Here is a 21,041-nt window from a genome sequence, read left to right on the forward strand (position 1 = left end):
GACTACAGAGACAGGCAGGCTTCCTTGAGCTGCTGTGAGCTCCACCCAGTTCGAGCTTCCCAGCGGCTTTGTTTACCTACTTAAGCCTCAGCAATGGCGGGCGCCCCTCCCCCAGCCTCGCTGCTGCCTTGTGCATAGATCGCCGCAGACTGCTGTGTTAGCAGTGAGGGAGGCTCCGTGGGCGTGGGACCCTCCCGGCCAGGTGTGGGATATCTTCTCCTTGGTGCCTGTCTGCTTAAAGCGCAGTATTGGGGTGGGAGTTACCTGATTTTCCAGGTGTTGTGTGTCTCAGTTCCCCTGGCTAGGAAAAGGGATTCCCTTCCCCCTTGCGCTTCCAGGTGAGGCGATGCCTCGCCCTGCTTCAGCTCTCGCTGGTCAGGCTGCAGCAGCTGACCAGCACCGATTGTCCGGCACTCCCTAGTGAGATGACCCCAGTACCTCAGTTGAAAATGCAGAAATCACCGGTCTTCTGTGTCGCTCGCGCTGGGAGTTGGAGACTGGAGCTGTTCCTATTTGGCCATCTTGCTCCGCCCCCCACCTTTTCTTATAATAACCTTGATTTGGGGTATTTTCAGACATTTAGGGTAATACTTAATATTTAGTTCTTATATGCAAGAAAACACTGGCCACCTTTACTAATGTCCTATTTTAATTTTTTAGGTGTCTGAACACACACAGTTAAGTTGGATCCTTTCCTGCATGGTCAGACTACCTCGATTACAACATTTACATCAGTGGAAGGTAAATGCCAGTAATCTAATTAATAAACAGACAATGAGCTATTTTTTCCTTCCTGTTTATTTTTATGTTAGGTTCTGGGAATCCTGAGTTTACTCTCCTCCCTTGTCTGCTACTCACTAATGGTTGGAACATCATCTTTAACCTCCCTGCTTCAAGGTATTGAAAGGAAAATAAAAGGATTTTCCAAGATTCCTCCTGACTTAAAAATGATGTTAATCGTTTTTATCTGTGTACAGTTGAATCAGCGTTACCTTTGGATAGACTTGGTATTGACTTTGAACAACCACGTAGTTAATAAATAATCACAGATTCTTGATTACTGGACCCTGAAGTTGCCTCCCATTTCCACTGGAATTAACTGGCAGTAAGGAAAGAATGTTTTTATTGTGGAGAGAAGAGACAACATATTATATTTAACAGTTAAACAAGTTAAGTCCAGGCAACAGTTCAAACCCACAGAATAATTAGGGCTATACTTTTTCTAAGACGTTCAACCAAGAAAGATAAATTGAATAATTCATAGTACTTTACTTCCATTTATTTTTGCAATTGGATAACCCCAGGGTAGGTAGCCTCCAACTACGTCAACACTAATTTCAATTTCAAGCTTCTTTTGAGCATATTTTTCAGGGCTATTGGTTTCCTCAAAAGCTGGTCTTTAGAAGCCTTCACACATGCTACAGAAAGAAAAAGACAAAGCTTTAAAGTGACAGTTCCTAAATGCTATCGTCTGAATGTGTCCCCCCAAAATGTATATGTTGAAACCTAACTCCCAAGATGATGGTATTAGGAGATAGGGCCTTAGTAAGGTGATTAAATCATGAGGGTGGTGCCCCCATGAGTGAGATTAGTGCTCTTGTTAAAGAGGCACTAGAGAGACCGCTTGCTCCTGCCATGATCTGTGGACAGAGCTAGAAGTCACTGTCCATGAACAAGGTTCCTCACCAGACAGTGACTTTGCCTTAATCTTGGACTTCCCAGCCTCCAGAACTATGTGAAGTAAATTTCTGTTGTTTATAAGCCACCTAGTTGGGTATTTTGTTATAATAGCCTGAGTGGACTAAGACACTTAATACAAAAGACGGAACTGGTAATGCTGCCACATTATTATTTGCCACAAATTAGAAACAAAGTTTCATAATGTTATCTGCCATATTTTGGTTTTAGGCAATACTTTCCCCATAATATTCTGCCATTAAGTGTAATGTTGAAATCCTTTTTATAGGAACTGAATACTAATCTAGCAGGAACTATTCCCACTTTAAAACAGCATCTAAAGATCTCCTGATAGCACATTACTAGTGCATGTACTGATATTCTAGAAAAACCTTTCCATTAGTATATAATTGCTTGTTTGTAGGAAAAACATGAATTTCAAATCCCAGTCTTATCCTCAGGTGTGTCACTGTCTTCTCTGGGCATTCCTTCATTAATACTAATTAAATACTAGTGATATCTTCTGTGAGTCTTACGTCATACTAGGTGCTAGAGATAATAGCAGTTAATAAGAAGTAGCCCCCTTCATGAGGCTTATAATCTGTTTGGGAAGAGACAATTAAATAAATAATAAGAAAGTGTAAGAAGCACTCTGAGGGCAGGATTCCAGTGCCATGGAGGATCTAATAAGGGCATCTAGCTTGGTTTCCACTGGGACAGCAAGAGGTAGAATAGTGGCACAGAAGGGTGGGGTGAGGGTTGCTGAGGTCAGGGTTATTTAGAGGATTAATCAGTAACATATATGTAAAACATCTGGAGCACATAATAGGCACTCAATAAATATTAATGCTCTCCACATTTTCCCTCTCCCTTGTAATTTCAAGGTCCATTACGCTAATATGAAAAGGCTATAAATTGAATGGGTTGGCAACTTTTAAATATTGGGTTCTTTTTCAATTTGCGCATTTCCAAATTAAACTTTCATTATCTTTACCTGGTGATAATTGTGAACTAGCCTTTATCATGAACTTTGTAATTAGGGGATGTAGTGAAGACATTGTATGTTCAAACATTCAAATTTCCTTTGAATGGCCTAGAGCATTGGTTGCTATAAGCCAGAAACCACTTGAAGTATACTCAGAAAAGTTTGTAACTAAATTATGAAACACCAAAATTAAGATGACTAAGGAGAGAAGCTGTTGTATTTTCAGATTGAGCCTTAAAAAGTGTGTCTGCACCTTGGTAGGGGTACCCCAAATTTGTAAGCTCATGAGCTTGGTCCCTGGAATAAAACAAGTTTATAAATTCAGTTGCCCAGTTCATTTGGAAATAATCAGACTTGAGGGAAATGATTCACATTAACTAAATGGGTAAGATTTGTCTACATACCAAAGCATCCATTTATTTTACAAGAGATGCTATATCTTAGGCCTTGAAACTACACAGAATATTCCCATCTGATAAATAGCTCTACTCAGAGAACCAAATGACATGTCAGCAATGTGCAGCCGCAGCAAAGGAGTTACCATCATTAGGATCCTGTTTACTGAGTACACAGTAGTAGTTTATAGTCGACATCTATTGCTACCCAGTTATTAAATGTTTCTAATATCATCTCAGGTGTTTCCATCAACTTCCCCATTAAGGAACTGTTTTGGTCTATACAACCTGTACTGTTCATTGGGTCACTTGACCCTCACTGCTTCAGCATGCTTAATCACCTAAGGATCAAGACAGGTGATTAGGATTGGTTAGATGAAAATTTCTCTCACTTAGTTTTATTTTAAATGCCATGATTTTTTGTTTTTTGTTATTTAAATGTGATTGTAGGGGAACATTCCAGTTTTCTCAGTAGCGTGCTGTGAGACTTTTTGGGAAGTTTCCACATACAAACAATAGGGCTTTTGATATTAACTCAAGTTAATTTGTAGAGATTTAATGTCATGATAATTTGTGACCTTGTCTGTGAAATCTGGAATTTATCCGATTTGGAACCAATAAATGCCTGTATCCTTACTTTAATAAAATAAATAAGAAATAGTAGCAGGCCAGGATCCTTTAAAGGGGCAGTGGTGAAATGCACTCTCCTTATTCCTGCCTCAGCCTGGAGCGTGAAGACAAGTGAGCCAGAAGATGGCTAGAGCTGCTAAAAAGAAACCCACGTATAATGTTATTACAGGTGGCTACAGATCACAATTTGCTTGTTTTAAAATTTTCTTAATTTGGCAGTATAATTAGGTTCAAGTCAGATTTCAGATTTCTAACCCTCCTCTCTTTTCACCTCTCACAGGCAAAGACTACCAAGCAGAAGCATGATGGCACAGGGGGCCTGCTCACATACCCAGTACTTCAGGCAGCCGACATTCTGTTGTACAAGTAAGAAGAGAGTTCACCCTGGTCTTGTATATACTCATGGTGACAAGAGAGTGTTTTAACCTATTGAATACAGACTTGGTTCATGGGCAGGGGGAAGTGCAGAAAGGGTCAGACATCTGAATCAGTTTATATCTATTCCCCAGAAATAGGTACTACATTATAGAAGTATGTTTCTGTGAGAAACTAATAATATTAAGAGCTAACATTTAAATAGCACTTACAACGTGTTGGAAACCATTATAAGTGCTTTACATACATCAACCCTTACAACAACCTTCTAAAATTTGCACTCTTATTGTCCCAATTTTACAGATGGAGAAATTGAGGGACAGAGTGGTTAATAGCATGCCCAAAGTCATATAATTAGCAAAGCTTGGAGCCAGGATTTGAGTCCACAAAGTTTGGATACAGAGTCTGTGCTCATAACCAGTATGCCATATATATTTCCCCAGTGATGATTAAACTTCAAGCATTTTATTTTATTTTATTATTATTATTATTTTTTTGAGACGGAGTCTGGCTCTGTCGCCCAGGCTGGAGTGCGGTGGCCGGATCTCAGCTCACTGCAAGCCCCGCCTCCCAGGTTTACGCCATTCTCCTGCCTCAGCCTCCCGAGTAGCTGGGACTACAGGCGCCTGCCTCGTCGCCCGGCTAGTTTTTTGTATTCTTTAGTAGAGACGGGGTTTCACCGTATTAGCCAGGGTGGTCTCGATCTCCTGACCTTGTGATCCGCCCGTCTCGGCCTCCCAAAGTGCTAGCATTACAGGCTTGAGCCACCACGCCCGGCCACTTCAAGCATTTTAAATGTTGATTTTTTATATATTCTAGACTCTAAAGCAATGCTGTCCAATGGAACTCTCTGCGTTTATGGAAATGTTCTATGTCTGTGCTAGATCCTGTAGCCAGTAGCCACATGTGTGGCTGTTGAGCACCTGAAGTGTTGCTAGTGCCACAGAGGAACTGAACTTTACATTCTATTTAATTTTAATTAAATTTAAATAGCCACTGTATTAGACCTACAGGTTGAGAGCAAGTTTTTAAAATATGATATAGGGTACTTGTACTTTTCCTGGACCCATAATCCATCCAGTCAGCTACTGCTGCCACTTAACGTCCTAAAAAAATACACACCTGAGGATGCTGATCCCTGCACTTGCTGTGCTACTGGCCAGGGCTTCTGATTTCATCCCCCTCTCAATTCTTCCATGCTAACCCCTTATCAGCCTCCTTTGACCCCCATTTGGCCTTCTAGAGATAAAGCCTCTCAACTGGCATGCACTTAGGGCCATGCTACTGTGAAAGCTTCTGGGAAAAGAAGACACTTCACCAGTGTTTTTGCATCCCTTACCCCTAAAGCTGTGAACTACAGTTCTTTGCATGGAAGTCTGATAACAGCATGAAGACGACTGTATCTGTGTACCTCGTGGCATGACTCCAGAGCCCTTGTGCAATTATGATGGAAACAGCCAAAAGGGCAGCTGCTTAGCTCTACAAACAGGGAATGTCCATGAGTACATGCAGCCTATCTTCAATTCTGATGAAAACTTGCAAGGATTATTTGTCTGTTTGTTGTATTAACTTGTATGCTGGACTCTTGATAGCATTTATTATTTGTAATTAGTAGCTTTTGACTTATTTAAAAGGCTAGAACAATATTCTCCAATAAGTAACAAATGAAAGTATAATGAAAGTCTTAATAATACATTTTCTAGAGAGGTAGGATATTTGCTTGAAAAGGTTCTGTGAAGAAACTTAATTTTCTCACCTGTAAAATGGGAATAATTATTAAGCACAGGATTATTAGAGGATTAAAATGAAATATAGGCCAGGCAGTACTGTGACTAGGAGTTGTTACTTGGTTATGACTAATGATGACTATGTCTTTGATGATTACAATGTTGTCTAATTTTGTTTCAAGACCTACTTCTTTATAGAACCAAAGGCTAGCCAGGCATGGTGTTGCATGCCTGAAGTTCCAACAACTTGGAAGGCTGAGCGGGGAGGATCACTTGAGCCCAGCCGGGGCAAAATAGTGAAACCTTGGCTCCAGAAACAAAAACAAAAAACAAAAGCTGAGAATTGTCAGCACTAGAATAAGAAAACACATGAGCATAGTAGGTTTCCTTAACAGTTGAAGAGCTGTAATGGGAGAGTTCTCTGAGCTTAGGGCTATGGAAAAGCGTAAACTTTAACAAGAATGACTGCACTCTTAATGATACCGTGAAGCGAAGGATGGAAAGGAACTTTAAGGAGCCTCTTCTTGAATTCCATTGCTTTACAAGTGCAGCGCAATGTGGTTTAACAACTTGCCTGAAGTTGTCTAGCCAGTTAGTTGACTTTGGAACATCTGGGCAAGACTATGGGTCTACAGCACTTTTTCTGCTAATGTACATTTTGTATTTGTCTCATGTTTCTTCTCAAGTTTAGAAGCTCCTAATTGCTCGATAATAAGTAGCAGAGTTAGGACTCAAACTCAGGTTTGATTTTTAGGCTATATCATTATTTTCCCTATAACAGAGATGAAGCACTTGAGGGTATTTTTATTTGTTCTTATTTTGCTTTGTTCCAGACATTTCTGGATTTTGAAAAAGATCATTGCCAGAATGTCTCTGAATATTTGTATTATAAATGTAGGTAGGTAGGATGGTAGATTGAAGGGTGGATAAAACATCTGTGTTTTTTTCCCTACCAGCAAATCTACATGTAACCTCTTCATAAAATTTTGATGCAAACCAAATATTAGTGTTTCCTTTTATCAAAATCATCATCAGAATGAGTGGCATGGTGGGTCAGAGAACAAACATAATAGAAAGGAATGGAAGAGGAGCCATTCAGATAAGTTTATAAAAGATTTATGTAAATGTTTTGGCAGAACTTGGTAAGGAACCCAGGAATGGACAGCTGAGACCATCTTTAACTTGAGAGTATGATAAGCACAAGAAATTTGAATACAGACAAAATATTCCAATGCTCAAAAATAGCAAGTATTCATAGTTTTTATTCTGCATCTGTATTATTTTTCCAAATGCCTAATTTCAAATAGCTGGCTATATATTAAGTAAATATTTCTTTCTCCTCTTTCTCTCTGTATATGTCTCTCTCTCTTTCTCTCTCTCTCTCTCTGTGTATGTATATGTGTTTTTTATATATATGTGTGTATATATATGCATACACACACACACATGAAACCACACACATATAATTTTTATTAATAAACAACAAATAGTTGCTAAGTACCTACAATGTCACTGATCCGGGAAAAGGCACTATACATGGCCTTGAGGGAAAAGAAAGGAAGGACTTTACATGTGTTGAGCATTATTTGCCAGTCATCTACTAACTGCTACACACTCATTATCTGTTCAGTTCTCACAATAGGGCTATAAAATAAGTGGATGGTATTATCCCCACTTTACAGATGAGGAAATGAAGTTTCAGAGAGATTCCACTAAGTTCGTTAAGATAGAGATGAAAGTGAGTATCTGGGCAAATTAGATTATCTTTCTCAAGAATTTGAAAAATTTGGGAAGAGGATAAGAAGACTGGAAACTGGCTGGGCGCAGTGGCTCATGCCTGTAATCCCAGCACTTTGGGAGGCCCTGCCAGGCAGATCACCTGAGCGCAGGAGTTCCAGACCAGCCTGGCCAAAATGGTGAAACCTTGTCTCTATTTAAAATACAAAATATTAGCTGGGCATGGTGGTGTGTGCCTGTAGTCCCAGCTACTCGGGAGGCTGAGGCACAAGAATTGCTTGAACCCAGGAGGAGGAGGCCACAGTGAGCCACCACTGCACTCTAGCCTGGGTGACGGAGCGAGACTCTAGCTCAAAAAAAAAAAAAAAAAAAAAAAAAAAAAAGACTGCAAATGAACACAAAAATGATATAGAAAAATGAGACAACAGAGTCCTCAAGAAACTGCAGGCAGAAACCAAACCAAACCAAAACCCATAAAGTATAGAGAGCAAGATGATTGCTCAGAAACTTCAGGCTGGTAGAGTCAGAGAAGAGGTGTCATCATAATGTCTAATAATCAGGCTACTGCCATTGAGGACCACTGAAAATAAGCTTTTTGAGAGCTTACTATTATTATTATTTCTCTTTTTTTGAGACTGTCATAGAACAGCATTTGAGAGCTTTTTCTAAGAATGCTAGAGTTCCTGTAGCTGCTTTGGAGACTTCCAGTTCTTGAAGTGCTTCATTCTTTGTGAGGCCAGTCGAGCCTGGATTTTTCTGAGATTTAGGAACCTGCTGCTCATTTCTGCAGTCTGCTCATATGCATGTATTCACCCACTCTACCTAAGCAACAATTTTTTATCTTTCTCTTTCCACTTTACTTCTATTAGGCAAAGGCCTATACCAAACCAGAACCCTACTGAAAGGCAGTCTGAGAAATGTAGTTTCCAGGCTGCCAGCCCCTGAAAATCAAGAGGTAGCGTAGAAGGGAGAGAATGGTGCTGAGGTGTCAACAGATAATCCAGTGTGCTCTCCAAAGAGCAACAGGAAGCTATTTGTACATTTCAAGGATACAGCGAATTTGATATGACTCATACTTTTAAAAGAGAATTGATTAAAATACAAAGAATGAATTTTAGGAAGACAAGAATATCTGGGGCAATCTGTTTAGAGGCTATTTTGTAGTCTAATATGGGCCATGATGGTGACAGTGAAGATGAAGAAAAGTAGACAACTGTAAGAAACATTTAGGAGGTAAAATGGATAGGACTAGATGTGTATGAGAGGGAGGTGTCAGGGATGACCCAATGTTTCTGACTTACCCAACTGGATTGATAGCATTGCCATTCACTGAGGTAGGGGATGCTGAAGGAGGACTCGCCAGAAGAATTCAGAGCTTCCTTGGGTATTATCTCTCCTCCTGGAGGTCTTAAATCTTTAGAAAGTAAACCCTTCGTTATATATTTCACAGTACCCAGCACCAGGTCTTTCACATTGTGGGTCTTCACTAAGTAATTGCTGAATTAGAGAGTCATTATTGCATATCCAACAAGCAACTAGTGATGAGGAATGAATCCTTTATGACAAGAAAACACCACCAAACTCCTGTCCCAGCTGGGCTGGTCAAAGGCAACAGCACTGAAAAGTTACAAATACAGCCAAAAAAAGTAGAAAAAGAAATAATAAGACAACAAATCTCTGTTAGCAGATATATGTAGGCAATGATTATTCATCTGGACACTAATTCTGCCGGAAGGGTGGGGTGATCTTAAGTAATTATAGATGCAAAAAGGAACTAAGCAAAAGAAAAATGGTTTAGTCACCAAAGGAGGAGATCAGAGGCCTTATTATGTGACAGAAGTTATAAAATCAAAATTATGAAAGGCTTTTGTTTTATGTTGTGTCTAAGAAAGCACAGTCAGTAACTTAAAGGAAAATAGAAAAAAAAGAAGACACATTAATATGGATATCATTATGCAGGATATAAATTTTTAAAGAACAGCACTAAATTATTTGAAGTGAAAGGAAGACTGAGGAGAAAGGCTGAAAATATGAAGAGAGTAAGGCACATAAGTGAGTAGAATCAAAGACAAGATGAATTAATGTAAAGTGTAAACTCACTAGATGAGAAGTAAAGGCCAAGATAAATTATAGGAGGTGAAAGAAGCAGCAGGAGCACAGGGAGGGAAGGCGAGAAACAGGCTAAAATCAGATGAAAAAGCCAAGTGGAGCAATAGGGGCAGGTGAAAAAGATTAAAATTTTTTAAATCCTTTTTTTAAAAAAAAGCCACCCCCCCACCCCACAGAATTGTTAGAAAAGAGGCAAGGAACCGACATCAGGCAAAAATGCATGCAGAGTCATTATGAAAACTAAATGTGTTTTCTGTTTAGTTTGGTTGCTTTGTGAATCTGGAACCATTTTGACATGTGGAAATATTCATTTTGATGTGCTTTAAGTGTATTGATTATGGTAATTGTTTTTTCTGTGTTAGTTGCAGTCCATTGCGATTTCTTATGGGCTACTGGAATTGTTTTTTAACCTGCTCTGTTGGCTAATTTGGCTTGGGGGTGTCCAGGTGACCTCTGCATGTCAGCCTAACTACAATTACAAGACAGATGTAGCAAAGTCCACTCAAAGAAGAGAAAGTTACAAAGGTGGGGTGTCTGCATGTACATCCCAGAAAGGAGTATCATGTCGGACTATGAGTGCTTACGAAAACATAAAAAGGAATATTTTTGTTTTTGCTACTCACTGATCCAGTGGCTTTCTACTCCAGGCTGTATGGAAGACAGCAATGACTATGGCCCTAACAGTTATTCTGTAGAATTTCCCACTTTCACTTTTTTTTTTTAATTTAACTTTTTATTTATTTATTTATTTTTTGAGACAGAGTTTCACGCTTGTTGCCCAGGCTGGAGTGCAATGGTACAATCTCGGCTCACTGCAACCTCCGCCTCCTGGATTCAAGCGATTTTCCTGCCTCAGCCTCCCAAGTAGCTGGGATTACAGGCATGCACCACCACCCCCGGCTAATTACGTGTTTTTAACAGAGACAGGGTTTCACCATGTTGGTCAGGCTGGTCTCGAACTCCCGACCTCAGGTGACTTTCCCACCTCGGCCTCCCAAAGTGCTGGGATTACAAGCACGGGCCACTGTACCCGGTCAACATTCACTTATTGGCCTTAGAAGAAGAGAAACCCTTTCTGGGTCTGCTGTCATGGTCCTTACATTTTGTCTTTCCATTGATTGTTCTGTTCTTGTTTTCCTTAAATTAAAAGAACTCTCAGAATTCCTGTAACATGCGATTTATATTTTGGGATTACCTGATCAAATATGTGAACTGTCAGTTTCAAGTAACGCTTCTACGCATATCAGGATCACTGCCCAGGTCTGTGACTATCTCTGGGATTATGCATTCTTATTTGTGGTATGTCAGCTCTGAAAAAGGAAAATGATCTGATGTGAAAAAAGTCAGTGTACCCCTCATCAGGGTTCTTTTTTTTTTTTTTGAGACGAAGTCTCACTCTGTCCACCAGGCTGGAGTGCAGTGGCGCAATCTCGGCTCACTGCAAGCGCTCCGCCTCCTGGGTTCACGCCATTCTCCTGCCTCAGCCTCCCTAGTAGCTGGGATTACAGGCGCCCGCCACCGCGCCCAGCTAATTTTTTGTATACTTAGTAGAGACGGGGTTTCACCGTGGTCTCGATCTCCTGACCTTGTGATCCGCCCTCCTCGGCCTCCCAAAGTGCTGGGATTACAGGCGTGAGCCACCGCGCCCGGCTCAGGGTTCTTTATAGTATCTTTATTTTACCATTTTGTCCTTCATCATGTCAGATATTAATGAATGTATATATAGAGATGTATATATATTATATCAATAGCAACCATTTATAGAGCTAATTACTATCAAGTAGTATACTTGTAATCCATGAAAGAGCCATATGAGGTAAGCTCCATCATGACCCTCACTTTACAGAGGAAATGAAGGCTTAGAAAGGGTAAGAAACTTGCCTATGATGTCTCGCTACTTTTTTCACAGAAGCAATATTGTTTCTTTGATTAAAAAAACCTCAGAGCACTGTATTACTTGTATTATCAAGTCTAAACTCCCAGCCAAACATTACATATATAAAATTGCCTGTTTTTTATCCCTCCATAAGACTTCAGTATAAAATTTTCCTCAAGAAGACTTCTCTATAATAGTTCATTCTTCCCTTATTTGATGTACTATGTCATGATCTGACACTGCAAACTTTACATATGGGATTAAAGTCATGATAAAGTCATTCCCTATATTCTGATATTTTTGGTTTCACATCTTCATTTCTTAATAAAATGAAATATTACAGATAAAATTCAAGTCTCCTTTGTTCTTTTCTTCAGATCTATTTCCTTCCCACCTTCTCTAGAAGCAGCTACAATTACAAATTTGGGGAGGAGCTTCCAGTATGTTTTTATGCTTATTACTACAGATATATTTCCATATGCACTTGTAAAATTTACATAAATGTCAATGTACTTCATGTTTTCTCCAACTTGCTTTTTGATAGCCATCTACACTGTACTTGTAGATTTTAAGTTCTCTGCAACATATTAATTGTCCTGTGATTGCAGTGTACTTGAAAATGAAGCTTACTGCAAAAGAATATTGAATTACTCCCTATGTGACAGGGAGGAAAAACTCTTGCCTGAAGAACTTTCTGCCGCCTTTGATTTGAAGAGTGGGGTGGGGTGTCTTTCAAGTGTGAGCTGCAGTTCTGAGGTAAAAAGCATCTGGTCAGGCCTGGGATAATATGTGCTGACTGGGTGAGGGAATGAGGAGTAGTTTTAAAACACAATTGTGCCTAGAGCATATGCTATTTAAAATCCCGTTCCTCCCTCCCAGCAAGATCCTGTTATTCTGGTGTTGATGGCTATATTCCTCTGCTATGGAAAAAAACACAACTAGAGAAACATCTTTTTGGCTTTTGTCTGATCCATAGATAAAGACTTAGGTCTAAACATTCCCTCTATAGTTGGTGAACATTTGTTGAACACCAACAGTGAAATATTCACAGGAAATGCAGCTGCTTGCAATATCATTTCTGTCTCTAAGAAAGAGCCTTGCTGTGTTTTTCTGTCTGTCTTTTATTAAAGGTCCACACACGTTCCTGTTGGGGAGGATCAAGTCCAGCACATGGAACTAGTTCAGGACCTAGCAGAAGGTTTCAACAAGAAGTACGGGGAGTTCTTTCCAGTGCCCAAGTCCATTCTAAGTAAGTAACAAACTTATAATTGTTACATCAAGGTATATTCTAAAGAGAGGATTGGACAATAGACAGGCTTGGAACTTTCTTGGGACTAACCTCAGCTTTCTTGTAGACAGGATTCAGGATCTGTAACTAGAGTCCTCATTGTTTTCTCTAGTGTAGGACTAGTAAGTAGACCACATTGGATTACTGAAAAAGATGTTGGGTTATTGGAAAGGATAACTAAAAATATTTTAAAAGTATGGAAGAGACAAAAAATTTAAAATAATAATATTTATAAAGTAGTACATAATTTACAAAGTATAAACAGATGCTTCTTGACTTATAATTGGGTTACATCCTGATAAAGCCATTGTAAGTTGAAAACACTGTTAATCAAAAATGCATTTAACCCACCTAACCTACTGAACATCACAGCTTAGCCTAGCCACCTTCAGCGTGCTCAAAACACTTACATTAGTCTATAATTGGGCAGAATCATCTAACACAAAGCGTATTTTACAACAAAGTATTGAATATCTCATGTAATTTATTGAATACTATACTGAAAGTGAAAAACAAAATGGTTGTGTGGGTATTTCAAGTACAGTTTCTACTGAATGGATATCACTTTTATACCACTGTAAAGTTGAAAAATCATAATTCAAACCATTGCAAGTTGGGAACTGTCTGTATATACATCTTGGTGATTTGTTTGTTTTGTTTTTGTTTTGGGTATGTGTGTGTTGGTGTTTTTAACCTAGCATCCATGAAGAAGGTAAAATCCCTCCGTGATCCTTCTGCCAAAATGTCGAAATCAGACCCTGACAAACTGGCCACCGTCCGAATAACAGACAGCCCAGAGGAGATAGTGCAGAAATTCCGCAAGGCTGTGACGGACTTCACCTCGGAGGTCACCTATGACCCAGCTGGCCGCGCTGGCGTGTCCAACATGGTGGCAGTGCACGCCGCGGTGACCGGGCTCTCTGTGGAGGAAGTGGTGCGCCGCAGCGCGGGCATGGACACTGCTCACTATAAGCTGGCCGTGGCAGATGCTGTGATTGAGAAGTTTGCCCCAATTAAGCGTGAAATTGAAAAACTGAAGCTGGACAAGGACCATTTAGAAAAGGTTTTACAAATTGGATCAGCAAAAGCCAAAGAATTAGCATACCCTGTGTGCCAGGAGGTGAAGAAATTGGTGGGTTTTCTATAGGAAGTTTCAACGAATCACAGCAAGGCTTTTGTGCCTTGCACTCCATGCATTCTGATAAGGGCAGCTTTCCTCACAAGAAAAAGTTATAGTTTTGGGACATTTAATTTGGTATAGCTGATTATTGGCTTTATTTGATGAATATTGCTTTGTAGCTTCGAAATACGACAGTGTTCTAAACCCCATCAACAAAATGCTGTGAACAACAACAAAAATAAAGAAAGAAAGAAGGCATAGCTGTCTGAATCCCCAATTATTGAGGCACACTCCTTGGCCTACACAAATGTGATTGAGGTAAGGAGTAATTTGGGAAATAGAGTGTCATTTGTGCTTCTTTCTGGAGTGCTTAGTGTAACAGATGCACACTTTATCTACTTCAACCCTTTTACAAAGCAATATATAGAGGTCTTAGATGTTTAATCCTTGAGATGCCATTTGATCAGATGCTAATTTGTATTCAGATCTCATAAAAACAAGTCCATTCTTATAGTTTGTTTGTCACTGAGATGGTGTCTGATTTAATATATTTAAGTTGATTAACTTGTTTTCCAAGAGATGACACCAACTGTTCCAGCAATAATTTGTTTTTTAATTCAGAGATATGGGATATGATCTTCTAAGGAGGTTGCATTATTTTGACTTGATTTACTTATTGTAAAGAGCCCAAGTCCCTGAATTATATTCTTAATAAGTACTTTCTTGCATTCATTTCAGTTTAGTCTCACCAGCCCCCTATGAATTAGGAGAATTATTGTCATTTTACACATGAGGAAAGTGAGGCTGAGAGAATCCAATTAGCTTGTACGATATCACTCCATAAGAGAAGCGAATCTGAGAGTAAAACCCTTACCCCTTATTCTTAAGAATAGTGCTTGTTTCATCAGTACCAAAACAAAAATGCTGAAAGGTAGCATTTTTTAGACTCTAAACATTCTGATTTTGAAGGTGGGTATTGGAACGACTGATGATGTTTATATCATCAATTCAGCCAATAGATGCGAACTTAAAATCTGGGTTCAGACAACCGTGGTCACATTTCCCCACCACAATCCCCATGTACCAAGTTCTCTCCTCTATGCTTATTGCAGAAACACTTTGAAATAGGTTCTGCCAGTCTACAACAGCAGTGAAGACTGACAAATCAGATATTCCCAATGACTGGCAGCTTCTCATCTTGCCTCTACCTCAGTTAAGTAATGTCACCCTAAAACCTAGCTTTTCTGCACTTCTATTTCTGACACCTGAAAATGAAAATGATAATCCTGACTTATACACCAAGACCTGTTAGCAAGATCAGTTTTGTAACAGAAATTGCTTATAAGTTTTTTGTCAGTAAGGACCATGATCACCATTTGTACATACATAACTAGGTTGTTGAGCAAAGCATTTTTGCTAATGTTTCTTAAGGAAGTAGAGTGGTCCTCGTGCCAGAACACATGTAAATCCACAAAACACCACATCTCAGAATCCGAATTAAAAGATCCTTTTTAGGATTCTTGGAGCTAGCCTGGATCATGGGAAAAGGAAACATTTTGCCTTTTGTATCTTATATTGGAATGGGATGTCTATAAATCCTAGAACCTCTTTGAGCATATTTCTTACTAGTCTCTTTTTTTCCCCTTTAAAGGAAACTTTGAAAGGATTATGAATACTGGAAAATGACAAAATTAAAGGTAGATCTATTTGCCTTTTGTATCTTATATTGGAATGGGATGTCTATAAATCCTAGAACCTCTTTGAGCTATTTCTTACAGGCCTCTTTTTTTCCCCTTTAAAGGAAACTTTGAAAGGATTATGAATACTGGAAAATGACAAAACTAAAGGTAGATCTATCAAGCCAATTATCTGTTTATCTGTTTGTGTGGTTTTTACCCCCTTGCAATATCTTTCCTCCAAAAAACTAAGGCACTATGGAAAGAATCTCAGAGGAGAAAAACAAATAACTTGTGATAACTTCCAGGGACCAAAGTCTATGCATTGGTGAGGGTGGACTTGTTTGCAACATGTTTTTTTTTTTTTTTTTTTTTAATTTTTTAATTTTTTAACCCAACTGTTCAAGTCCAAACTTGGCCCATAATTATTAAGAGAATCTTGCCTGGTTAATCAGTATTCATCAGGATTCTTCAGAGAAACAGAACCAATAGGATATATATCTGTATATTAGAGGATCTATTATGGGGATTAGCTCACCCCATATGAAGGCTGAGAAGTTCCATGTGATAGGCTATGTGTAAGCTGGACCCATGAGAGATGATGGTGTGATGCAGTCCAAGTCCTCAGGCTGGAGAACCAGGGAAACCAATGATGTAACTGTCAGTCCAAGGCTGAAGGCTTGAGAACCTGGAGGCCACTGTAAGTCCCAGAGTCTGAAGGCCTGAGAACCAGGAGCTCTGATGTCCTAAGGCAGGAGAAGGCGAAGTCCCAGCTCTAGAAGACAGCAAATTAGGCCTTCCTCTGTCTTTTTGTTCTAGTCAGTCCCTCAGCTGATTGGATGTCAGCCCACATTGATGAGGGTGTATCTCCTTTTTTTTTTTTTTTTTTTTTTTTTTTTTTATTATACTTTAGGTTCTAGGGTACATGTGCATAACGTGCAGGTTTGTTACATATGTATACTTATGCCATGTTGGTGTGCTGCACCCATCAACTCGTCAGCACCCATCAATTCATCATTTATATCATGTATAACTCCCCAAGGCAATCCCTCCCTCCTCCCCCCTCCCCATGATAGGCCCCAGTGTGTGATGTTCCCCTTCCCGAGTCCAAGTGATCTCATTGTTCAGTTCCCACCTATGAGTGAGAACATGCGGTGTTTGGTTTTCTCTTCTTGTGATAGTTTGCTAAGAATGATGGTTTCCAGCTGCATCCATGTCCCTACAAAGGACGCAAACTCATCCTTTTTTATGGCTGCATAGTATTCCATGGTGTATATGCGCCACATTTTCTTAATCCAGTCTGTCACAGATGGACATTTGGGTTGATTCCAAGTCTTTGCTATTGTGAATAGTGTCGCAATAAACATACGTGTGCATGTGTCTTTGTAGTAGAATAATTTATAATCCTTTGGGTATATACCTAGTAGTGGGATGGCTGGGTCATATGGTACATCTAGTTCTAGATCCTTGAGGAATTGTCATACTGTTTTCCATAATGGTTGAACTAGTTTACAATATCTCCTTTATTGAGTCTACTGATTTAAAGGCCAGTCTCTTCCAGAAACACCCTCACACACACACCCAGAGTAATGCTTTACCAGCTATCTGGATATCCCTTAACTCAGTCAAGTTGACACATAAAATTATCCATCATGGCCGGGTGCAGTGGCTCACGTCTGTAATCCCAGCAGTTTGGGAGGCTGAGGCAGGTGGATCATAAGGTCAGGAGATCGAGACCATCCTGGCTAACATGGTGAAAACCTCGTCTCTACTAAAAATGCAAAAAAAAAAAAAAAAAAAAAAAAAAAAAATTAGCCGAGCGTGGTGGGGGGTGCCGAGATCGCGCCACTGCACTCCAGCCTGGGCCACAGAGTGAGACTCCGTCTCAACAAAAAAAAGAAAAAAAATTATCCATCACACCCAGTGATCTCAGGAAGCTGATTAAAGAGCCAAGCATAGAATCTATATCTATTTTCACATCCCTTCCACCTATCGTTTATAGGCCCTTCACAATCTTTCTAATGGACATGAAAAATTGGAGAGAAACTTAATTTTTATTTTTTCCTGTATGTTTTGTAGAAAGTTGAAATGGTGAAAAATATTTCAGATGGTAATAATAATGGTCATGTAACTTGGTCCTCTGAAACCCTGCTTCAAACCCACTTTGACACAACACAGTGGGGGTGTCTTGCCCTTTGTAGGTGACTCATAAACATTTATCAAAAGTACGTGTCAGAAAATGGGCTAGAGATTTCTAATAAAGCGTGATTTTTTTTTTTTTTTTTTTTTGCAAAAGCCCTCTTGATGTACACTATCAAGATGCTTATCATAATAATACTATTGAGTTCTCATTGTTTATCAGGCACCACACTAAATGGCTTATAACAGTGTTTTTCCAAGTGTGGTCCCCCGACCGGCAACATGAGCATCACCTGGGAACTCATTAGGAATGCAAATTATCTGACTCTACCTCAGACCTATTGAATAAAAAACCTGGAGGATGAACCCAGCAATTGGTGTCTTTGCCTTCCAGGTGATACTGATGCATGCTGAACTTTGAGAACCATCGCTTTATCTGCATTCTCTAATTTAATCTACAAGCCAATAAAGTAGATACTGTTATCAACCTCAGATTGCGAAAGTTGAAACTGAGGAGGCATGGGAGGCTGAGTTTCTTGCTTAACGTAGTTCAGCTTCTAAAGGGAAGATTGTGGTTTCAAATCCAGGTCACCTAATCCAGAGCCCCACTAGGCCAGTGACCTGTATAGGTCTTTTGGTATGTATGGGGGCAACAGTGTCCAATATGGTATGTGTCCATTTAAACTGAAATAATTACATTTTAAAAATTGCTTCCTTAGCAGCACTTTCAAGGGCCCCATGGCTTCATGTGGTTTATGCTTACCATAGTGAATAAATACAGATGGAAAACACTTCTGTCATAGAACCATCTATGGATACTGCTTCTTCAGTATTCCGTTTACTGGTTTTGCTTATAATAGGTCAAATACTTAAAGTTCAGGACTCCTCCTAGAGAGTTACTAACTGGGCAATTCATGAAGATAGTAAAAGGATTACTTGAGAATGACCATATAGTTTGCCAAAGAATATTAAATAATAAGAGTTATTATAATATGTATTATATACTTGCCATATGCTGAGCACTTTATAAGTGTATATATGTTCAATATCTTATTTCATGTTTATGTCAGCTCTATAAGATAGGAACTATTAATACCAGTTTTTAAAGTAACATTCAGCAACTTGCCAAAAGTAACACATTTATTATGAGTCTCTAGCTTCTCCTAATTAAGAATGAAGAATTATCCCTTAACTATTATGCCCAAGGGAGTAGCCTGCCGCTTTTCATTGAGTCTAGAATCTTCTCCAAGTACTTGTGATACTCTCTCGTGTGTCCCATGATATTCTTAGCCCTCACTTCTCTCTCCTTGCCTCCTTTCCCCCTCCCCTCTCCTTACTTTAATGCTGTTATAATTATTCCCCCAAAAGTTCTTCATTTGTACACAGAACAGTCTTTAGTTTGCTTTCGATTGCAGCCTTTGATTTCTTTCAGTTCATCCTGTCAAGTGCTGTGTGCCCCTGTTACAAGTTAAAGGAAATAATTGTGCATGTGAAATTCTTGGTCTCTTTCTCTTTAACACAAGGACTCTGTCTGTGTTCTCATTGACTGTGTGTCCTCCCTATGTGATCAACATTCTCTTTTCAGTCTGTCAACTAGGTGCATCTTTTGAAATGTTTTGACTGGGAAGAGTCAATCTCTCCCTGAGACTGAGCTGAAAACAAATTGCCTATCACTAGCACTTAACACTTTCAAACCACCCCCTTTAAGAAGAACAACCCGGAGGCTTTACTGTTAATCATTTTAAGTCCTCATATGTTAACTCTCAACAATTCTGTTATATTGGCCAGGCAGGGATTCTCTTCTTTCTCTAGGTAGAAAACTGGGTTTCGAGCTATAGTGACTTTATCCTTAGATAGGTAATTCAACATTATGACAAATTTTTGTGTAGGCACTGAGGAAATGCAATATGATTACAGTTTAGAGGAGGACACACGGAGATACCAGCTAGGAATGAGTATCTGGGAATGAGTAATTCACGAGAATGTTCAAGGAAGGAATATGATTGATATAAGACAGGAGAAAGGGCTTTTCAATAAAAAAGTAGGGCACAGAAACGAGCGCATTTAGGGAAAAGCAAATTCATACAATATGTGGACAAAATTAGATGGAAATATTAGGTTGAGTCATATGAAATTATAATATTTGATTATTATTTTTTACCCAAAACACTGGCAGTTCAATGTGGATTCACCTAATATACTCAGTGAACAAGCATTTGTGCAGTGCCTGTTTTGCAGGCACAGTCCAAGCACCAAGAATTAGAAATGACATAGTCTCTACCCTCAGGCTCCTTGTCTATGTGGAGATGGACATGGAAAGCCAGTGAGAGGTCGAATAGGAATTATAATTCTGAGTCTTGTCCCTCTCCTGTGCATTAGCTGTGGCATTTGCTCTTAATTATTTGGAATGTGGCCTCTAGATGTCACAATCACTTTGTAGTCCTTGAATAAATAAAATATTTAAAATTTGATATAACCATGTTGGCTCTATGGAATGCAAACTCATTTTATAATACGCCCTCCTCACTTCTACCCACCTATGCACATAGTAAAGCCTATAGTCATCCTCTTCTTCTAAGTGTTTCTAAAAATCAAATGGTGTGACTTTATATGACTCTAAGATACAATGGTCTGATTTTACAGATTTCCCTTTTTGTGAGTAATATGAAAATACAGGCTCTTCCTGGGAAGAAAGCCATGTCTCATTTCCTATCTGTAAATGCAGTGCTGAAGAAGTGCTACGTGCTTGGCCTTTACCACCAGATCTCTGCACACCAGCCTGTTCTGTAGGGAAACCCATTGAGAACAATTGTCAGTTCCAGTAAATAGGTTGTTCAGTGAGTTCCCTGAATTTGCAGTACCCTCCCCCAAAAAGAGGCTTCTGTAACGATATTTTTGGTTTTAATGAGCGACTGCGTGGCTTATTCAGATATGACTGTGGGAACCAGCCCTGGGGAGAGAAGTGTTCCCGCCATTAACCAGATGGCTAGTGAGCAGGAAAGGTGTTGTTCCTCAGCAATATTCCAGAAGAAAGTTCCTGCACTGAAGGAGGAGGTGAGTACTTATGAGGATGAAGGCCACAAAATTATTTTATTATAGTTTCCTCTCCTGGGCCTCTTATAGAAAAATTAACAAACAGAATTTCTGAAGTTGCTGATTCCTCAGTGAATTATTATTATTTCATTTTTTCTGTGCCTTCCTTTTCTACTTGCTGTTTTCTAGTCATCTTTAAAGCTCCTCAAACTCAGCACAAAGACAAAGAATTCCCTGGTGATTAGTGTGCATCCACATTTATGCATAATGGTCA

General features: G+C 39.4%; 1 protein-coding gene across 4 annotated transcripts in view; it reads left to right on the forward strand.

Moving 5' to 3' along the window:
- WARS2 (tryptophanyl tRNA synthetase 2, mitochondrial) overlaps nucleotides 1-15,625 on the forward strand; it is a 121,485-nt gene extending 105,860 nt beyond the window's left edge. For 2 of the 4 annotated variants that reach the window (XM_030936576.1, XM_030936577.1), the window contains exons 3-6: nucleotides 661-741; nucleotides 3,968-4,053; nucleotides 12,642-12,760; nucleotides 13,498-15,625. In XM_030936576.1, the coding sequence (XP_030792436.1) occupies nucleotides 661-741; nucleotides 3,968-4,053; nucleotides 12,642-12,760; nucleotides 13,498-13,946 (735 nt within the window). In that variant the 3' untranslated portion in view covers nucleotides 13,947-15,625. Of the gene's footprint in view, nucleotides 1-660; nucleotides 742-3,967; nucleotides 4,054-12,641; nucleotides 12,761-13,468 lie in introns of all 4 variants that reach the window. The other 2 variants (XR_004058878.1, XM_030936578.1) reach the window with 2 other exon arrangements.
- The last annotated feature ends 5,416 nt before the right edge of the window (nucleotides 15,626-21,041 follow it).

This window comes from Rhinopithecus roxellana, chromosome 8 (assembly GCF_007565055.1).
Source record: "Rhinopithecus roxellana isolate Shanxi Qingling chromosome 8, ASM756505v1, whole genome shotgun sequence".
In the NCBI taxonomy this organism is placed as follows: Eukaryota; Metazoa; Chordata; class Mammalia; order Primates; family Cercopithecidae; genus Rhinopithecus; species Rhinopithecus roxellana.